This window comes from Eumetopias jubatus, unplaced genomic scaffold, assembly GCF_037043125.1.
Source record: "Eumetopias jubatus isolate StellerSeaLion01/CBP00866 unplaced genomic scaffold, mEumJub1_p1.0 scaffold_8, whole genome shotgun sequence".
NCBI lineage: Eukaryota > Metazoa > Chordata > Mammalia > Carnivora > Otariidae > Eumetopias > Eumetopias jubatus.
Window position 1 is genome coordinate 82681478 of NW_028274814.1, and position 19648 is coordinate 82701125.

The 19648-nt window shown below is 52.5% G+C and overlaps 1 protein-coding gene across 7 annotated transcripts; it reads right to left on the bottom strand.

Annotated features, from left to right (window-relative positions):
• Positions 1-2200: 2200 nt before the first annotated feature.
• Positions 2201-15398, bottom strand: SMUG1 (single-strand-selective monofunctional uracil-DNA glycosylase 1). 7 transcript variants are annotated; one of them, XM_088026125.1, is made up of 4 exons: positions 15307-15398; positions 13008-13191; positions 5246-5547; positions 2201-4204 (listed from the first exon to the last, which is right to left on the bottom strand). In XM_088026125.1, exons 3-4 carry the CDS (start codon positions 5477-5479, stop codon positions 3677-3679), a joined length of 762 nt encoding a protein of 253 aa, XP_087882251.1. In that variant the 5' UTR covers positions 5480-5547; positions 13008-13191; positions 15307-15398; the 3' UTR covers positions 2201-3676. The 7 variants fall into 7 exon arrangements, with proteins under 7 accessions (XP_087882251.1, XP_027981507.1, XP_027981505.1 ...); XM_028125706.2 differs by lacking the exons at positions 13008-13191; positions 15307-15398 and adding exons at positions 7136-7393; positions 8832-9380; XM_028125704.2 differs by lacking the exons at positions 13008-13191; positions 15307-15398 and adding exons at positions 7136-7393; positions 7884-8747.
• Positions 15399-19648: the final 4250 nt, after the last annotated feature.

Below are 19648 nucleotides of genomic sequence, written 5' to 3' on the forward strand. Positions count from 1 at the left end.
TCCCAACTCCCCAAATTCATATTAAAACCCCAAGCCCCACCGTGACTTTATTTGGAGACAGGGCCTTTAAAGAAGTAACTACAGGGCGCCCGGGGGGCTCAGTCGGTTAAGTGTCTGCCTTAGGCCTAGGTCATGATCCCAGGGTCCTGGGATTGAATCCTGCATCAGGCTCCCTGCTCAGCGGGAAGCCTGCTTCTCCCTCTATCTCTGCAGCTCCCCCTGCTTGTGCTCTCTCTCTCACACACACACTCTCTCTCACATACACTCTCTCTCAAATAAATGAATAAAAAATCTTAAAAAAAATAAAATAAAGAGGTATCTGAGGTTAAATGAGGTCTTAAGGGTGGAACCCTAATCCAGTGACTGGTGTCCTTGTAAGAAAAGAAATAGCAGGGAGACACAGAGAAAAGGCCATGGCAGGACACAGTGAGAAGGCAGCTGTCTACAAGCCAAGGAGAGAGGCCTCAGGAGAAACCAAACCTGCCGACATCTACCTCTTGGACTCCTAGATTCGAGAATGCTGAGAAAATAAACGTGTTGTTTAAGCTACCCTGTGTGTGGTATTTTTGTTATGGCAGCCCTGGCAGACTACTAGAGTGCCCTTAGAAAAAGGCAGGCCTGGACCCTAATCAGCCTCTTGCAGGACAAGATGTACCCCAAGAATTGAGGATGACAGCTCTACTAGAAGCCAGATCCAGCAGTGACTCTGCTGGCACCTAAGTCTTCCAGCCACCATCCTGGTCACTACCATTCTAGTGCCCCTGTGCACTGCCCGACCCTCCCCAGCTCAAGAGTCTCGCCCCCAATTCTAGGCTTTCACCTAGACTGTGCTGTCCCACCAGGACACCTTCCCTATAATCACCTCCCCGTTCCCTTCTTGACCCCATTGCACCTACCCTGCCTCCTATAGGGCCTCCCCCTTCAGCCCCATCTGTTGGGTGTTTTAAGTGTGTGTGTTCTGTGCATCTCACTTTCCCCACTGGACTTCAAATGCTCAAAGATTAGTCTGGCATTCAAGATCCTTCACAAGATGGCTCCAACTTACCTCTCTAGCTTTTCCTCCCAAGCGGGCAAAGTCAGTGCTCATCCACTTGCCACCCCTTGAACATAATGATGTTCTCCAGAACTCCCAGTCTCTAAGGCCGCCTGAAATGCCACCTCCCCGGAGAGCCTTCTCTACCTCAGCTAAATGCAGAGGGGCACAGTGACTTCCCTCTCTGTGCACTTATCCCAGTGTCTCATCTAGGGCCCCACAACATGGAGGAAAGGAGTCTAAGGTGTGTGTGTGTGGCGCGGCGGAGGCAGGGGGTGTGTGTGTGCAAAGTTGCAATGCCATTCCAATGCTAACTCCCCAGTCAGCACACTCTCCATGGGTTTAAGGGCACCATCCCCAACAAGACCGCCCTCGCTTCAGATGCCAGCTCCAAGTTCAGGGGTCCCCAGGCCACCTATACTTCTAACTGGCTACAAATTCAGGGGTTCCCATGGCCCCCTCAGATTTGATAATTCACTAGAATGACTGACAGAACTCAGGAAAGCACTTCCTTAGAACCACAGTTTTATTATACAGGATAAAAATCAGGCCCAGCCAAACAGAGATACAAGAGGCAAGGTCCAAGAGGGTTTCCAAACCCAGCGCTAGGTACTTTCCCCGCAGAAACGGGACACAGCGCCCGGCTGTTGCACCCATGCATTCACCACCCAGGAGGCCCGCCAAAGTCTGTGTCCAGAGTTCTCATTAGGGTTTCATTACATAGGTATTATCGATTGAAATCCCTGACCACATGGCTGAATTCAATCTCCAGCCCCCACACCCACCCTCAGTTCAGGCTGGTATCACCTGGCTCATAGCCCCAACCCTCTAATCAAATGGTAGGCCTTTCTGGCGTAGCCCTGGTCCAGAGTCAATTTCAGCATAAACTCAGAGGTGTGTGGCCCTCCGTGAATAACAAAGACACTCCTATCACTTGGGAAATTCCAAGGATTTAGACACTTCCCTCCCAAGAACCAATGACAAAAGCCAGTCAAATTCTTTATTATACAAATGGGGGACACTTACACTAAAAAAACTTTTTTTTTTTTAAGTTTATCTTACATATGTTTTTTAGTAATCTCTACACCCAACATGGGGCTCCAACTCACAACCCCGATATCAAGTCTCACGCTCCTCTGAGCCAGCCAGGCTCCCCTATACTAAAAATCTTAATTTTGAAAGATGGAGATGACCTGTCCCAGGAGATAGAATCCAACCACGTGTTCCTCATTAAGATGGTCTCAAGACCCACTCTATTCCCAACTTGATTCACTTTCCCAGCCCTATTAAAGGGGCACACCAACCAGTCATCCAGCAGACACAAGAAATGAGCTAGGTGGAGATAGCGTGCTCCCATCCACCCATCCGCTGCTCCCCACAGGGCCCTGAGTAGCAGACACACCCCTGACTGAGACCCTTAAGCTACGGTAAGACAATTAGAGGTCTGTTTACATCATCTCCCCAGATACTCAGGAGAACCCTTTGCAACAGTGAAGAGGTAAGAGAAGGGAAAAATCTAAACTACCCCTTCCATCCCTGACATGCAGGAGGGAAAAAAGGACCCACACAAAAGGGTTTAGGAGTTTTTTTTCCTTTTAAAGATTTTATTTATTTATTTGACAGACAGGGCACGAGTGGGGGGAGGGGACGAGGGAAACGGAGAGGGAGCAGCAGACTCCCCGCTGAGTGGGGAACCTGAGAGATCATGACCTGCGCCAAAGGCAGGCGCGCTTAAGCGACCGAGCCACCTATACACCCCAGGTTAGGAGTTTTTAATGCTTGGACTGAAAAATCACAGGGCTGCATTTTTCATAAAATTATTGGTCCACCTCTGGCAGGGCAAGGATCTGCCCCTCACCCAGCAAGGTCCTGGGAGTGGTGGCGCTCCCTCTGTAGTGTGGCACAGTGATGCCCCAATCAAGAGGCAAAAAAGCAAGAAGTATAAGGAGCACCCACCTGCCAGGCATGACACAAGGCACTTTCAAGCGTTATCTCACTTAATCCCCACACCAACCCCATGAGGTAGGGATCCCCGTTTTACAGATGAGGATCCTGAGGCTTGGAGAGGTTCATCAAATTTGTCCAAAGTCATAATGTTCACAAAGCCATGAAGTCTCAAGCGGAGATGAAGAAAGCCAGGTCTTCTGGTCTTCCCCACTCTGCCACACTGAATTCTTTCTCTGATCCAGCCTCAGTCTCCCATAAGAAGTTCACTCTTAACATCCACATCCCTCGCTTTGTCCTGGTCCCTGTGAGGAAAAGGCTCAGCTTGAAGGAAGCTGTTCTAGGAGGATGGCTGGGGATCCTGGCAGGATCTTTCCTCTCACACAGCAAATACGGCCCCAGAAGTCACAGTTTGGGCCCCTCTCAACTGAGCAGAGGCTCCGGCGCCAACAGTGAGGTAGCGCAGTTTGCAGACGCCACGTCTCTGTGGAGTTAGCTACCACAGGAGCAGGGGCAGTGCTCAAAGGAAGGTGAAAAATGCAGCAAGCGGGAGTAGTGTCAGACCTGCCACGGCAGGTCCCAGCAACCAGGGAGCCCCGAAGGACCCTGTGGCTCCAGGCCAGGGGGCGTATAGTCCTCTGCTTGCCCCGGAATGACTTGGGGGCCTTGAACATGTCCTGTGCCAGGCCACAGGGGCCCTCATTTTGTTAGCAGCGGCAGCAGCCCCAGCTCATTCAGTCTCTCCTTGGCCGCTGCCTCCCAGCCCCTGTTGGCCTGTGGGCTCCGAGGTGAGGGGTGCAGGAGCCCCTCCACCTGGACCTCAGGCGTCAGGCCTGCCAGAGCCCGCCGGGCCCGCTGCTCCGCCAGGCGCCCCACTCCCACCACCAGCCGCACTCCGAGCAGCTGCACCTGCCTGCAGAGGGCCGCGTCACAGGCCCTAAGAAGCTGTTCTCGCTGCCTGGCAGGTAGCTCGGTGGGAGTGAGGTTGCGCCCACTGGGAGCCAAGAAGAGCAAAGGACACAGATTGTGGACAAAACAGTGACGGAAGAAGTCCTCGGGCTGTCCACAGAGGTTCCGGAAAAAGCCCCAGAACCGGGCACCACTCACCTCTGACTGAGGGCACTCCAGTCCCAGCACTGGTCGCTTCGGGTGCTCTTGGGGTGGGGTCAACACAGGTCCCCCAATGCCCAACCAGTCCCGGACTATGCTCACTTCCCCAAAGGGCACCTGCCGGGAGGGAGAGAGACAGGAGGGTTTCAGTCTGGAGATCTGACACCTGGGTTCTGCACCAGCTGCACCCTCTAATACCCTCCATGAGGATCCAGCCTGGACACCCCACCACTACCCCCACCCCCTTCGCCCAAAGGCCTGAGATGAGGAATCTGGCCCTATGGTTTGATCCTGCCCATCTTTCTCCAGTTTTTCACTGTGGACTGTGGTGCAGAAGAATCTGTTTGCTTCTATCCCCACTTGCCTTTGGAAGCACATAGAGAGAGCATATGGGAGTATCTGGCCCTCCACAGGATGTGATGGGTAGTAATGGGGGCAGACAGACAGTCTGAGACAGAAAGACAGCCAGGGTTAGAGGAAGCACAAAGACAGGACTGACCAGTGCTCTCTGGGTGCCCTCTCAGCCCGGAGCCTCAGGCTGTCATTTCCATTGATCATCATTGATCACCTTTCATCCCCCAGTCGGGGTCAATAAAAGCGATTGAGCCGCCTGCCCTGAAGCCTCTTCCCCTCCCCCATCTGCCAAGCACCCCCACTGAGGGGCATTCACTCATCCCAACATCTGAAAGGAAAGCAGGCAGGCCCCAGAGCCAGCTCTGTTTTGAGCCTCTCCTCAGCTAAGACACAGAAGCAGGTCAGCTGAAAGCCCTGCATCTCTTCCATACCCACCCGTCAGCCAGTCTCCCCTGAGGAGCCGGTATTCCTGGTCCCTCTCCCGACCCCAACCACACTCTAGGGAAAGAGGAGATCCGGTAAGGTAAGGATGGGGCGGGCGGAAGGAAGGGCTCGCAGAGGCAATTAGTGGACAAGCTCACAGGGGAAACGGAACTACCATTAATGTGCTTGGTTAACGCTGGGCTGTGAGGCCAGGAGAATGTCTGAGACCACAGGAGCCAGCATGTGTACTGGGAGGGGATGAGGGGGCCCGTACCCACAGGGGTCCACAGCCAGGCACACGCTCCTCCCCCACTGCAACACAGCCAAACATCCACCTTGGAGCCTCCCACTCCACCCACCAGGGGAAGCCAAACCCTTTACCCCAGTCTGGGCCATGCCAAAGGGCCCGGGGTTCATGCCCAGGAAGAGCACTTCCTTGGGGCCTTGGCAGTAGCGGGTCACATAGCTGCGGTGGGGCTCCCACGCATACTCCACAGGATTGTAGATGATGCCCACAGGCTCTGAGAACTGCAGCTGGTTCAGTTCAGCATTGAGCCGCAGCTCCTCCTCCAGGAAGCCCTCAGCCACGCTTCGAGGGCAAGGCTGGGGCTCCATCAGGGCACTGGCAGGCTCATGGAGGGGCCCCAGTGGATAAGCCTGGGGCACAGCCACGTCGCTGCCACCTGGAAAAGAGGACAGAGGCCCCATCAGCCTTCAGCCGTAGAGTGAGAGGGATCCAGGCTGGCCATGGCTAGCCTTTCCAGGGCTCAGAAGAGACCATCAGCCATCCCCTACCCTCTCGGTTTGCCTGAGCTCATCTCAGTTCTTGGTGGTGAAGGGCCCTTCCACTGCCCGCTTCAAGTATCCCTCCTCTTCCTATGTCACCTGGTGAGAATAACCCTTCATCTCCCACTCCAAACCTCCTTTCCACCAGGCTTAAGCCCTGAGTCACTAGTTCCTAGGCCATGCCAAGCACACGGGAGGTTTTCAATATATATTTACCGGTGGCAAACTTTCAGCACCTCTAATGTCATCCTTAATAAAACAAGCTCAGCCAGGACGGGCTGTGTCCTGGAAACCGATGTGCTGAAGAATGAGATGCAGGTGCACAGCCACGGCCCAGAGACTAATTACAGAAGGCTAATCACAATTGCTTCCAGGTGGTGAGCAATTGCTCTGTGCCAGGTACACCTCATTGATCCTCATAACAACCCCATGAGGTGAGTGTTATTGCTCCCATGTTACAGGTGAGAAGACTGAGGCTCAGTAAGATCAAGCAACTTGCCCAGGGTCATGCAGTTAGCAAGTAATGAAGCTGGGATTTGAACCCAAACTATGTGACTCAAGGCTATGCTCTCAACCACCCAACTCATCTTGCCTGAAACGGTTCAGTCAGCCACCCTGCTAATCCAACAACCCCCCCAAGCCCAGGCCAGCTTCTTGCCCACATTCAAGAATCCTCAGTGGTCAGCAGGATGATTACTGGACTCAGAACAGACCCTTACACGCTATGTAACCATGGCCAGAGCCTCAGGTTTTCTCATCCAAATACTAGGAAAAATAATATCCACTCAATAATAGCAATATAAAGGATGGAATGAGATGTTGCAGGTAAGTGGGGGTTGGGAGGCAAGGAAGAAGTGGAAAAGTAGAAAAGAGGGAAGAAGCTGGGAGGAGGCGGAGGGAGCACTCCAGCAGGTTCTGTAGCCTACAAAGACCATTCCTTCTAATCTTCCTTCTCACAATTCGCATGCAAACCCAGTGTTCCAGTCTGACCATTCCACTCACTCTTTCAAAAATGCCTTTCCTACCCCAACTCCCAAAACTTTGCACATGCCATTTCTTCAAACCCAACCAAATACACTCCTTAAGTCAACCAAGACTGTGACTCCTCTGCCTCTCCACACACCCAAATCATACCCATCCTTCAAGATGCAGCTCCAACGAGCCCACTGGTAAAGCCTGCCCTCCTTAGGACACTGTAGCCATGCAGTAACTTCCCAGCCCCACCCCACACAGGAGTAGGTCTGGTGTGAGACCTGGGAATCTGTATTTTAAACAAGATTCCTCAGGTGATTCCAATGGTTGATGAAGGCTCAAACTGCTGCATGTCACCATGGTTAGTGGCTTCTTCCCCAATTCACACCTTGCCTCCCTACCTAGACTTGAGCAGATCAGAAGCCAGGTCCTGTTCAACTTCCCTCTGTATCTTTAAGGTCCTAGCTTTTATTAGGTAGTCAACAAACACCCACTCGACTCTGTCCATCCTACCTTTCTCAATCCTCTTTAAAACGACCTTCTACCAAAGAGTCTTTCCCGATGGACTCTTCTCCATTTCTACAGCCAGAGCTCACTCAAGGCTCAGCTGCCCACTTTGCACTCCAATTGTTTCTGAGGGTTTGCCAGGCTCTGGGTGTGTTTCCACCATGTCTGGGCCTCCCATGGGGCAAGGGCCAGGGTTCTTCTCCCTCATGGGACCTCAGGGTTGACAAAACAGCTTGATCCATCAACCTGTTCTCGGATCCTAGCCTGGGGCAAGTGGGAGAGAAAAAAAGTCAGGGCCAAACTTAGGAAACCCTTCTCCAGACTGATCTCAGAAGTCTTTTACTGCTTTGTCCAGATGGCTAACCAGGGCCAACTGGGCTGAAACAAAAGCCAAGAAGGGAGCTGTGGAGAACTCAAATTATCTCCGGGGCCCTTGCTTTGCACGTCCCCATGCAGTGCCAATGTTAGTAGACTGGCTGCTCCAGCTCTGGGATCTCTCTCAAGTCTTAGGCTGAGCCTACCTTTGATCTTTAGAGACCTGTGCTGAAGACAGCAAGGCTGCAGGGTACACAAAAAGAATGACAAGGCTTTATTCGCAGCGTTCCAGTTTCAAACCTAATCTGATAGCAAGAGACACAGTCTGGGTGTCAACTAAATCCACTTCTAATCCTGGTTTTATCTCTAAGTTTCTCTTAAGCAAATCATTTAACTCTCCTCTCTATGAAATGAAAACCACAAATTCCATCCAACCTACCATCAACTGTTAACTCATTTATTTTTTTCAGTATTTGAGTCTCTTCCATGATAGGCACTGTGGTCGTCTCTGGGTGAGGAAGAAATCCAAAATGAAAAAATGCAGGCCTGGCTCATAAACTACTGAGAGAGGACAGATAAACAACTATAATACACCGTGGTTTGAGCTTTAATGTCCTAAACAATACACTTTGAAAACCCAAAGGAGGAACTTGAAAGTCCTATCTAAAGCCACCAAGAACCAAAGACTTAAGAAACGTAGATACAGGGGTGCCTGGCTGGCTCAGTCGGTTAAGCGTCTGCCTTCGGCTCAGGTCATGATCCTGGGGTCCTGGGATCGGCCCCGCATGGGGCTCCCTGCTCAATGGGGAGTCTGCTTCTCTCCCCCTCTGCCCCTCCCCCTGCTTGTGCTCTCTCTCAAATAAATTTTTAAAAAAAGAAAGAAACGTAGATACATTATAAATTACAGTGTCATACTAAGTGCAAAGGAAGCGGAGGGTGATCCAGCAATAAGTCTGGCTATCTAGGTTCTCTGACACTAAATCCTGGAAGTGAAGAAGGAATCAAAGACACCATCCATTCCCCTATCCCTTGGAGGCACTCCAGGAATCGACAGGGACAATCAACAAATCCTTAAACTAACAGTAGTAGTGGTAGAACATGGACTCAAAAGCACCACTTATCCCTTCTCCTGCTTCTGAGAGGGCCGCCCGCTAAGGGTCCGTAAGAAATCTCCGTGTCCGCCCTCGGGCTCCGCCCAACGGGAAAACCATGTCCCCGCAGGCTCCCCAGGCCGGCTCCGTGGACTCGACTCTTCCTCTGCCGGCGCAAGCCCCAGACACAGCAAGGGTCCCCAAAGCATAAACATTCCTACTCCCCGCCCCAACAACACTGACAGCCCCAACCCTGCCCCTCAAGACCCCAGGTTCCCAGGTTCCTACTTCTTCACCTGGTTCAGCTCTCCATCCGGTTTCCGGTTCCCTTCCCCGCCCCCGGGCGCGGAGGACAGTGGGAGTCGTAGTCTACTTTATTTAGGGAAAGAGATTGGCGTAGCCGCGGCAACTTCCGCCGGAAATACTCAAATCCCCGGAAGGCGTGTTAAATTAACCCTAAGTGACTCTGGGGATTGTAGTTTAACCCTTACATCCAGGCGAAAAGCAAGAAAGCTTTAAGAGGCGAGGCTTAGTAAGGACCACGGAAGTCCTGGCGTCTAGCTCTAAAGGGCAGCACCCTTCCAAAAATTCATCGACAAGGCTTTTCCGAACAGGATTGCGAATCAAGGCACTTCAACCATCCCCAATCTCAAAACTCACCTGAGAGTATTAACAATGGCTAAAAGACCATTTCTAGTCCTCCTGCTGCCCCAAGGATAAGAGACCCCTCCTTTGCAGCCGTCCAAGGACTGTATCTAGAACATCCACAGTGGCACTTCTAGAATCTCCTAACAACTCTTTAGTAATGGCTTTCAGACTTTTCCATCTCCCATTATTGCCCACGCCTTTGTCTCCATGGCTTTCACATTTGACTTCTCTCCCTCCTCTGCCATGCAGTCCACCCAGCCCTATAATCTCCCACCCTTCCCAATCCTTCCCCTCAAATACTTCCCTGAACATTCCTAATCCCATGGCTGCACCTAATGGTCCATTCCCTCCCAACTCCCCAACCCAAAACAATGTTCAGAGCTGTCCCACTCCTATTTTTGTTCTTTTTTTAAAAAAGATTTTATTTATTTATTTGAGAGAGAGAGAGCACAAGCAGGGGGAGCAGCAGAGGGAGAGGGAGAAGCAGGCTCCACGCTGAGCAGGGAGCCGGATGCGGGGCTCTGTCCCAGGGTCCTGGGACCATGACCTGAGCCGAAGGCAGATGCCCAACAACTGAGCCACCCAGGCACCCCCTCATTTTGTTCTTGTCCTCCATCTCGGTATATTTCTGTGTCCTAACTGTAAGGTTAGTTTATATGTATCTATAAACTGGAAACTCCATAAGGCTAATTGCCTTCTGGATTCCTCCCACCTCCTGCACACCTCAGCACAGCCATGCCTGAGATCAGGAAGAAGCAAGGTCTCCCTACAGGTGGTAAAGAAGGAGACCAGCAAACCCTAGAACAGGAAAAAGTGAGAGAACAAGGATGCTACCCCCTTCCCAACCTTCCCTGCTCTCCTACCAACAGACAAAAGCAGCATGAGCCTTAGGGAAATGTGAGCAGCAACTCTCTGACACCAAAGGTGAGAAACCACCCCTACCTTGCCAGACTTTGGAAACAGAGTTAATCATCCACCTCACAAAGTCTGTTACTTCCTGAGCTTGTGTTTGTGCCAGATTCTTTCCCTCTTTGTGTCTTTGCCTCTCCCTGCCTATGTAAATGTATCTCTATCCTTACTCTCTTATTTTGGGGGGTTTTGTTTTGTTTTTTAAGTAGGCTCCATGCCCAGTGTGAGCCCAACACGGGCCTTGAACTCACGACCCTGAAATCAAGGCCTGAGCTGAGATCAAGAGCCTGAGGCTTAACTGACTGAGCCACCCAGATGCCCCCATCCCTACTCTCTTGTATGGCTTTTTCTCTGTTTCTGTGTATCTGTCTCCCTCTGGGTACATCTATCCCCATGCCTCTGCTTCTTTCTCTGGAATGTCTGAAATAAGACTATCCCAGCCTTCTAGAACTGACTGCCCCCTCACGCTCCTCTGTCTTCATAGATCTATGCATTTGTATGTTGCCAAACAAAAATTTGGCAGCGGGGGGGAGGGACACACTGTTGTCATCTTATTACTTAAAAATTCTAGGAGCCTCACCATCCCTTGGACAACCCTCCTGCCCATCCTACCCCGCTGCCACTTGCTTGCCCACCACTTCCTGTTTATCATCATGGCAGCCCCTCACTTTCCAAGTCTGCTTCTGGTAAGAAAGTAATGAGTGAAATGAGTGGCAGGCAAGCAGAGATCCACAGGACCCTAACTCCCAATGTCAACTTCCAGGAAGAACTGTTTCTGTCCCTGTAAGCCCATTTGTCCCAGGAGCCCAGAGATAGGAGGTCCCAACACAGGGAGAAACTGAGTCTTGGGCAACCCCACAGTGAGTCCCTATAGCTGACCTCAGTGGGGTCTGGGAGCCTTCTCTGTCTAGGCCATGCTACTCCTCCCCACCTGGTGGGTCCTTCTCAGGGAAGATGGAAGTGAGAAATCCTGAAGTGGGGGTTGTTAGAAACAGAGACCCATAGATTTTCAAGAGGTAGAGCCTGAGAGATGAAACTTGGGCTAGTTTGGGGCCCTCCCAACCTGTCTTGCCAGTGTCCCAGCCTCCTGGCCCTCTGGGAAGGCTCCAAAGGCCGGCTGACTGTCATTTATGGATAGAACTTATAGGGTAGGAGCAGAAGCAGACCTGTGGCCTGAACAGAGCCTAGAGAGTTGGGTCACTCCAAGCCTAGGTCAGGGCCCTCCGCTGCCCACCAGGCTGTTCCCGGGGCCAGAGCCCAGGCAGGAAGGGGTTACCTGAGGGTTTGTTTTCCTTTGGTTTCTGTGAGCTGCCGAAGCTGTGTTGGGCCAGGAGCGCCATCTATCGGCCTCTGGTGATCCTAGCTCTGACTCCCAGCTCACCGGCTCTCAGTCAGATCTTTTAGCCTTTCCCCTGCCTCCATGCTCCCAGCGTAGAGAGGGGAGTTGTCTAGCTGCAGTAGATATTGGGCATTGGAAAAGGTGAGAGCTATGTTTCCCTCTCCCCAAGTACCAGACGTGACCCTTGGTAGCTCCTGCCACCTCTGCCCTAGGGAACCCCAAAGGGCTTCTGGTGTTTGCCTTTCAGGGTAGCCATATCCCCCAGCTCCACCACACTGGGCACTTTCTCCCTCTCAGCCCAGTAAACATTAAAAGAGCATTGGAGAGGAGAAGTGGTGTAGCGGAGGCCTTTAAAGTGTGGTCTTGGGACTCGGACCGCCTGGATTTGAATCCCAGCTTTGCCACTTACTAGCAGTGACCTTGGGCACGTTACTTAACTTCTCTGTGCCTCAGTTAGCTCAGTTGTAAAATGGGATAATCACTGTAAACCATCTCTTCTTTTGTGATAATTAAATGACTTAGTTACATAGGTGCTCAGTACAGTGCCTCACACAGAATAGTGCTCCATAAAGGTTAGTTATTGTTATTATGAGCATGTGTCAGGGTCTCAGGCAGACGCTAGTCTGAGAACCCAAGATCCAGACCACAGAGCCATATCAGACACACAAACACAGAGGACAAGACTGGGCAACACATCCCTGGAGATTTCCACAAAGACAGTGACCCTTATGCGCAGGTCTAGGGGCCCGAAGTTTAGGATTGCAAGGGAAGTTTCAGGTCTCCAAGATCAGCAGGAAGTTGGATGAGAGGGTCAGAGAAAGAAAGAACTTGAGGTAAAGATGTAGGATGGAAAAGCACAAGAAAGAGGTATTAACAGGCCCTTAAAAGGACCCTGATTTAGGGAAGTGGAGAGAGGTCCCTGATATGTGGGGCGAGCAAGGGCCACTGTATCCCATAACATGTCCTCCTTGGTACAGGCACAAAAGTCTCAAGGTTTGATCAGGCTTCCCAGTCCTCCAAAGAATCGAAGCCCAATCCCAGCTCTGTGAGGGCCTTAACCCTCAATGTTTTTCCCCAGCCCGGTGGGGAGGTGACTCACAGAGGGAGAAAGCTATCTGCAGGTCCCACAAGTCCGGCTCCCACCTCCCTCCTGGAACTGGAGAACCAAGGAAGCTGTGGGTACATCCATCGGTGTCTTAACAGGTTCAGCCATGTCCCTGTCCCTGTGTCTTCTGTATCTCTGCCTTCTTCTACCTCACTGGCAAATAGGTACAGAGGATACTTCTCCAAGAGGCAAGTTGAGGGGCAGCATGACAGCCTCTCAGATAAGAGAGAAAGGCAGAACCAGTGGGGTCTCTGTTCAGCCTCACCACCTCCCCCCGCCCCCCCCCCCCCCCCCCGTCTCAGCCCCAAGGCAGCACAGACCAGCTTTATGGATTGATGGCCACTTAACTGAAGGCGGGTGACCGCTTCCACATCTCTCCAACTCAGGTGTTCTCCCTGTCCTGGGGCCTGGACTCCTGGGTCCCCAGGAGAGGGGCAGGACAGGCTAGATGGGCGGATTTGCATCGCTTACTTGGGAAGCAATTATCGGCAGAGCTGTCAGCGCCGCGCGGCTCTCTCTTCACTAATCAGATTTCACCAGAGCCCCGGGCTGGGGGGTGCTGAGTAATTTGGCTTGATGCAGTGGTGGGAGATGTCGGGGCCAGGAGGCTGGACAATCCGTCTGAGTGGTGTTCGAGTTGTCCAGAGCAATTATCCTGAGGAGACCACACAGACATCAGGCGGACAGCCAGCCAAGGGGACTCGACTGATCCCCAAGTCCTGCAGCAGGACTTGTGGCCGAGTGGGAGGAGCCTCTCCCACAGGTGGAGCCAAATTAAACAACTGAGAAGAGGAGTCAAGAGGAATCTGGAAGAAGGGCCACATAGCCCAGTGGGAAGGGGACCCAAGATACCAGCTTCCAGCCTACCCACCATCCAGGCCCTGCCCTGCCCTGCACCCCCAGCGCACCAACAACAGAGCAGGGACCTGACCAAGGATGAGTCTTCCGTCCTCGCTTCTCCCGCTGCAGTGCTCCCAGACCACGCTTTCCCTGCCCTTGTCTCTGGCTCTGTCACTTGCCTTCTCTTGTCCCCACAGCCCTTTTGAGCCTGTCCCCTCCTTCCACCCATGCTGCCCAGTTCCCTCTCTCCCCAGGTTTGCACTGGATGGCTGACCGCTCTCTCTGCCTCTGTCTTCCATTTCACACCTTTCAGAGTAGTGATAAGGATGATGACAACAATGAACCTTGACTGAGTTCTCCTCCTCCACCAGACACCACTGAAGTATTTTCTGGGGGCTCTCCCGTCTGCTCCTCGGAGTAGCACTGTGAGGGCCAGACTCCATGTCCCCATGTACTGATGAGGACACAGCTGCTGACTGAACTTCCTGAAAGAGGTAGCACATCCTGGGCTTTGCCTCCTGAGCTACCAGGGCAGCCCTGGCCCGTGTCTGGTGTACAAGGAATGTCTGTTGACTGAATCAATGATGGAATGAGTGATTTACCCTACTCTCTACTCCTGGCTGGCCTCCAGGTGATATTTACACGCCTGGTCTGGCCTCCCCGCCCTCTCATACCCTGATCCCCCATTGTCACCTCAGCCTGAGGAGTGTCACCTCTCCACACACTCCATCCTACGACGCACTGGAAAGCTCCACTGACTCATCCTCTCCTGCCTTTGTGCCCATCTTGTCCCCTTTGGCCGGAACATGCTGCCACTGAATACACTCTACTCACTCCCCGAGGCTCAAGTCGAAAGCCAACTCCCCTTGGAAGCATTCTCTGATCTTCCCATTGTTTGCACCTCCCTGAGGACCCTTGTCACCAACTGATAAGCGGTTCACCTATTGCTAAAATGCCTTACGGCCCCTGCTAGATTGTTTTGAGAGGTGAGTATTCAGTCTCCTCTCTCCTGGGCTCAATTAATATCTGCTGAAAACATTAATATCTGCTCTTTTTTTGTTTATCTCATTCAGAGATGTTCCTACCATGGGTTGAAAGGAGCACTCAACTTTTGAGGTAATTTGGAATTGGGGGTTTGGCAGTTACCAGTGGTCCAACCTTAGGAAGATCATTAACCCCTTGGAATCTCGGGCTGATCATTTCATTCCTCACCTGGAAGAGAGGATGACAAAGCCTACCTGGAAGGACATGTGACGCATCCTCCTCTTATCTGCTCCGAGCCTGTCTCCAGAGCTATGGAGATCTGTCTCTCTCCATCCTTCTGTATCATGACTGAGCCTCTGCCTCTCTGACCCCCACCAATTCAGGCACAGCGAAGGAGTCTAACCACTCAGCTCCCTCACAGTCACTAGGCCTTTCATTTTTCCTGATGTTATCTTTCCTGGGGGTGGCCCCACCCTTCCGCCTAGAGCCCAGAGGACCAGCCTCACCTTGGCTTCCTCACCCCCCCTTAACAAGTGAGACCTTGAGTTCTCCCTCTGAAAATATTAATAATAAAGAAACAAGGCACTGGGCATGCAACTGGATGCAAATTGGCCCCAATTCTCAGTCCAAGAAATAGAATGCCTGAGCTGTGGACCCAGAGAAATCCTGTGCTCATTTGCATGCTATTTGCATTATATTTACATGTGATCAGTTTCATGTTCAAATGCACAATCCTCCCTCCCCAGTTTTTCTCCCCCAGAGTACCCCTCAGCCTCTGACCCCCATCATTCCCCCCAGCCCCTACTCCACCTCCCCTAGTGCCTGCCACAACCCTCCTCGTCCCTTTCCTTCTTCCTGCCAAGGTCCCCCGTGCCCCCTCCCAGCTCCCTCCCGACCGGCAAGGACCCACTTGCCCCATACCCAGAATAGATTCCTGGGGTCTTACCCCTTAGTTCAGGAGGGGCATCCCTGCCTGCCCCCTCCCGCCCTGAGCCAGGCGGGCGCAGCAGACAGCAAGCGCGTCTCTCAGCAAATCCCAGCCCCATTCAGCCTGGTGATTAATGGCGCTGCCCTCCCCATGAACCTGCCTTTAATACTGAGGAAGTTATGAAACCGCTATACATCAGCAGCTCCGGCCCGGCTGCCCCCACCCGCCTCCTCCTCGCCTCCACCCCCCACCCTCCAGCTCCCTCTTCAAAATCTCATTTGGGTTCCTGCTGCCCAGGCCCACCCCTCTGCTGGCCTTTGCTGGGGGGAGGGGGTGTCTGCCCCTGCTGCCATCCCCGGTGAGGACCCACATCTCATTTTCCCTTCCTCTCTCCCCCCTGCTCCGCCCTCTCTCCCTCCCCGCCCCCCCACGGCTGCATCTCCGGACCCATTTAGAATTGCTGACATTTTATCTGCATTACATACATCACTCCGTCCCCAGCAGCCATCTCTCATGGATTGGGGGGGGTGGTCCTGAGCTTGGGAAGATGGTGGGAAATAGGGTGGAGGCGGGGAAATAGATAGGACTTTCCTCCACACCCCTTTCCCTTGGGGCCCTCTCCCCAGCCACCTGGGAGGTGATGCAGGTGGGGACCTCGGGTAAGTGGAGGGTAGGTGGTGGCAAAGATTGGTAGGAGACTCCTCATGCAAGCCTGTCCCACCTTACAACATTAAAAGACGTTCTCTTAGACCACACGGACCGGACCGGGAAGGTCATGTTGCCCATCTCCCCCACTTCCACGGGGCTCTTCCGTAGATTATGAAGGTGATTGCTAAATCTTTTAGCCGACCTGTTCTAATGTTTCCCACACCTCCCTTTTGGGAAGTCCCTCTGAATATCTAACCATTGTGCCTCATGCTGCAGTCATCATTTTCTTCTTGCTTTGTCCTTAGAAGGTTGAAAAGCAGTATTGCCTCTCAAATGAATTAAACCCTTTGTTCCAATGCCTGAGCAATCATAAATATGGCCACACACCCACACTCCTGATTCTTATATATATGATAGGAGGCAGAAGATGGGGCCACCCCAGAAAGGAGGGAATTGAGACCCAAATTCTGCAGGAGGAAAAGTAAGAACCTGTCCAAGACCAGGAGGCCAGGACCCAGGGGTCCCATGATCCCAGTGAGCAGTTTTCTCTCCCTGGAGAGATGGACAAGGCAGAAGGCAATGACAGACAGAGAGGTCTGGACCAACAGACAGAGAGCAGAAGGGGCTGGGAAGGAGAAGCCGGGAGAGAGACAGGCAAACAAAGAGACAAACAAACAAAGAGCTAGACAGACAAAGGGACCGTCAGCCAGGGACAGGCAGACAGGCAAGAGGAAACTGACAGAGGCGCTGGTGTCTCAGGCTGGACACATGAGAAGGGCTCTGTCTGTCTGTCTCTGTCAGTCAGGGTCTCTGCTGGAATGTGCCTCTCAGGATCTCTGGGGCTTTGTGTTCACTGGGTCCATGAGTATCCATTTCCTGGGAATTTTTATTCTCTTCAGGCCTCTCCTTGCCCTGTCCCCTACCCTTCAGTTGCCCCGTCGATGGTCCCATCCCAGCAGCCCCTTCCGTCTCCGGCCATCTTTCTGACCTGCCCTTCACACACCCTCTCAGGGAGATCAGACACTTCCTGGGGCTTTGGGGAGGCTCCCACAGGAACTGGGCCAATCCTCCGGGGATGGACAGGAGGGGCAAGGGCTCCCGTTCCAGGGATAGCCCCTGGGCCTGCAGAACCGAAAGAGCAGTATAGGACTATATCCCCACGTCTGGCCAGGCTTAGCCAATGCAGCAGGAGGAGCCCCAGCAGGAAGGTGAAGGCAGGGAAGGTGAAAGGACCCTCTGTTCCCCCCACACCCTCCCATTAGCTCAGCCCCAGACAAAACAGACCTCAGGCAGGGGTGTAGTGGGGGAGTGGCTGATTTGCATGCTGTCTGCATCTCATTTGCATGTCTTGATTCCCAGTCATCCCACAGGCCTTGCCCCTCTAAGTCCAGGCTCTCTCTAGCTCAGTCTGGCCCCTAGGAGGGTTGGGGGCAGAGAGAGGGTGGGTGGGAGTGCGGGTGGGGTTCCCACACTAGTGCCAGTGAGTCTTTGTCATGCACTTCCTGCCAGCCCAAGACACTTCCCTGCCCCAAGGGCCACATTCTCCCTCCTCCTCCCCTGCAACCAGTATCTCAACCCCATGCACCAGCCATGCATTGTCCTCCAGACATGACCATCACTGTCCTCCCTCTGACCTTGCCCCCACGTTGCCCCCAGCCTTCCCTACCCTTCTCTGTTTAGTTCAGCATTAGCCATTCTTTAAGGGCAGGCACCAAGCCCTCCTCCTCCATGAAGACTTCCTTGGTCATACAGTTCAGAGGGTCATAAAACTCCAGTTCTCAATACTGGAAGGCATCCTCAAGAATCCACACTGTTTTGGGCACCTGGGTGGCTCAGTCGTTAAGCGCCTGCCTTCGGCTCAGGTCATGATCCCGGGGTCCTGGGATTGAGCCCCACATCGGGCTCCCTGCTCAGCAGGGTGTCTGCTTCTCCCTCTGACCCTCTTCTCTCTCGTGCTCTCTATCTCTCATTCTCTCTCTCTCAAATAAATAAACAAAATCTTAAAAAAAAAAAAAAAACAGAATCCACACCGTTTTGTCTTACCTGTCTTCAGGTAAATGATGCATCACTAACCCCATTTTATAGATGAGGCAACTGAGGCCCCGGATCAGTTAAATAAGTTTCCCAGGGCCATATAGCAGCAAGTAGGGAGAAAATGAGAGCCCAGACCACTCTTCTCAATGTCCCCTGTCCTACCCTGTCCTTGTCATTCATTTGGTCCTGAGCAAGACCCTGTTCTGCGCCCCTCTTGCTGTCCAACAAGCTAACCCTGAGATATCGTTGCTTAACTTCTTCTGGATCAGGATTTTTGTCTCCCTCAAGCCCCCTGGAATCCAGCCACACAAAATCCCTGGCAGTTTCCTGAATTCCCCTTGCCCTTTCTTAGCAACATGGTTTTGCCCATGGGGTTCCTGCTAACAGATTACCTTTCTTCCCACCACCTCATGAACTGGGAAAATTCCAGCTCATCCCTCAAAACCCAGTTCAACTGGGGCCTCCTCTGTGAAGCCTTCCCTGCTGTTCTTCTAAGCCCCCCCCCCACATACCATATTTAAGCCCTGAAGGCAGTACTTGTCCCGCTGCTACTGACAGCCCAGCCTCTCTCCCTAACCCCAAGTCCTTCAAGGGCAGGAACCCCCATGTCCTATTCAGCTCTTTCCCCAGAGCGTACATTGTCTAATTGGACCAGATTTCATTACCGCCTTCTTTCTCCAATGCAGATCCATGGAACAGAGGCATCAGCCTATTGGGGAGGTCAAACAGAAAGACCAAGAAGCTGGGGCAATATGCAAGAGGAGAAGTCCCAGGGGATTGTCCAAGGGTGCGGGATATGCATTTCCTGGTTTTCTAAATAATCCCTTCCACCTAACTTAATGCTGAATGAATGAATGAATGAATGGAGAGAAGAAGGTAGAGGAACAGAGGAACTGAACTGAAGGGGAGTAGGGGAAGAAGGGAGAACAAACAAGGAATAAAAGAGGTGGGGTGAGGGGCAGAAGGGAGAAGAGTCAGAGAAGGCCAATGAGGAAAGAGGGAGGGTGGAGAAGGGAGGAGCCCAAACTTCTGATTCTCAAGCGTGCCCACAGAGACCCTGGCCTTGGGCCTTAGTAACACTCCTGCCCTGATTTTCCTGTCTGGAAATGGGCACATCTCTCCCTCTCCAAGAACAAGTGAGCCTGGAGAGGGGGCAGGGGACGGAAGCCCCCGCCACGCTGTGTGTCCTGAGGCCCTTTAACACATACTACCTCACAAAACTCACCTGAGAGGTAGGAGTTATCCTCCCTCCAACAGATGTAGGCACCAAGACAGAGAGGTACTCCATTTGCCTCCTTGAGGTGGGGTTTGAGTCCAAAACCATTCTCTTCCCACAGCCCCAGGGCGCTCTCAGCATTGAGGACAGACAAGACAGAGAGGCAGACATTTCACATCACACTTGGAAAGTCAAGGTGCAGAGGAGAGGGGGGACCAAGTCGCCTCCACACCCCACGGAGGAGTGCAAGGTTGTGGTGTCACTTTTTCACTCCAGGGAGAGCACCCCTGTGGCGACTCAGTCTTTGCCTAGTAGGTTGATGATGCTCAATCCAAGACTCTAAAGACTTCATTAGGGCTCTGAAGACACACTTAAATGGATGCAGAAAATCGCTCTGTTATTTCATCCTTCCCTCTGCCAGAGACCACCAGCTAGGGGAGGGAATGATTCAGGTGTTTTGTT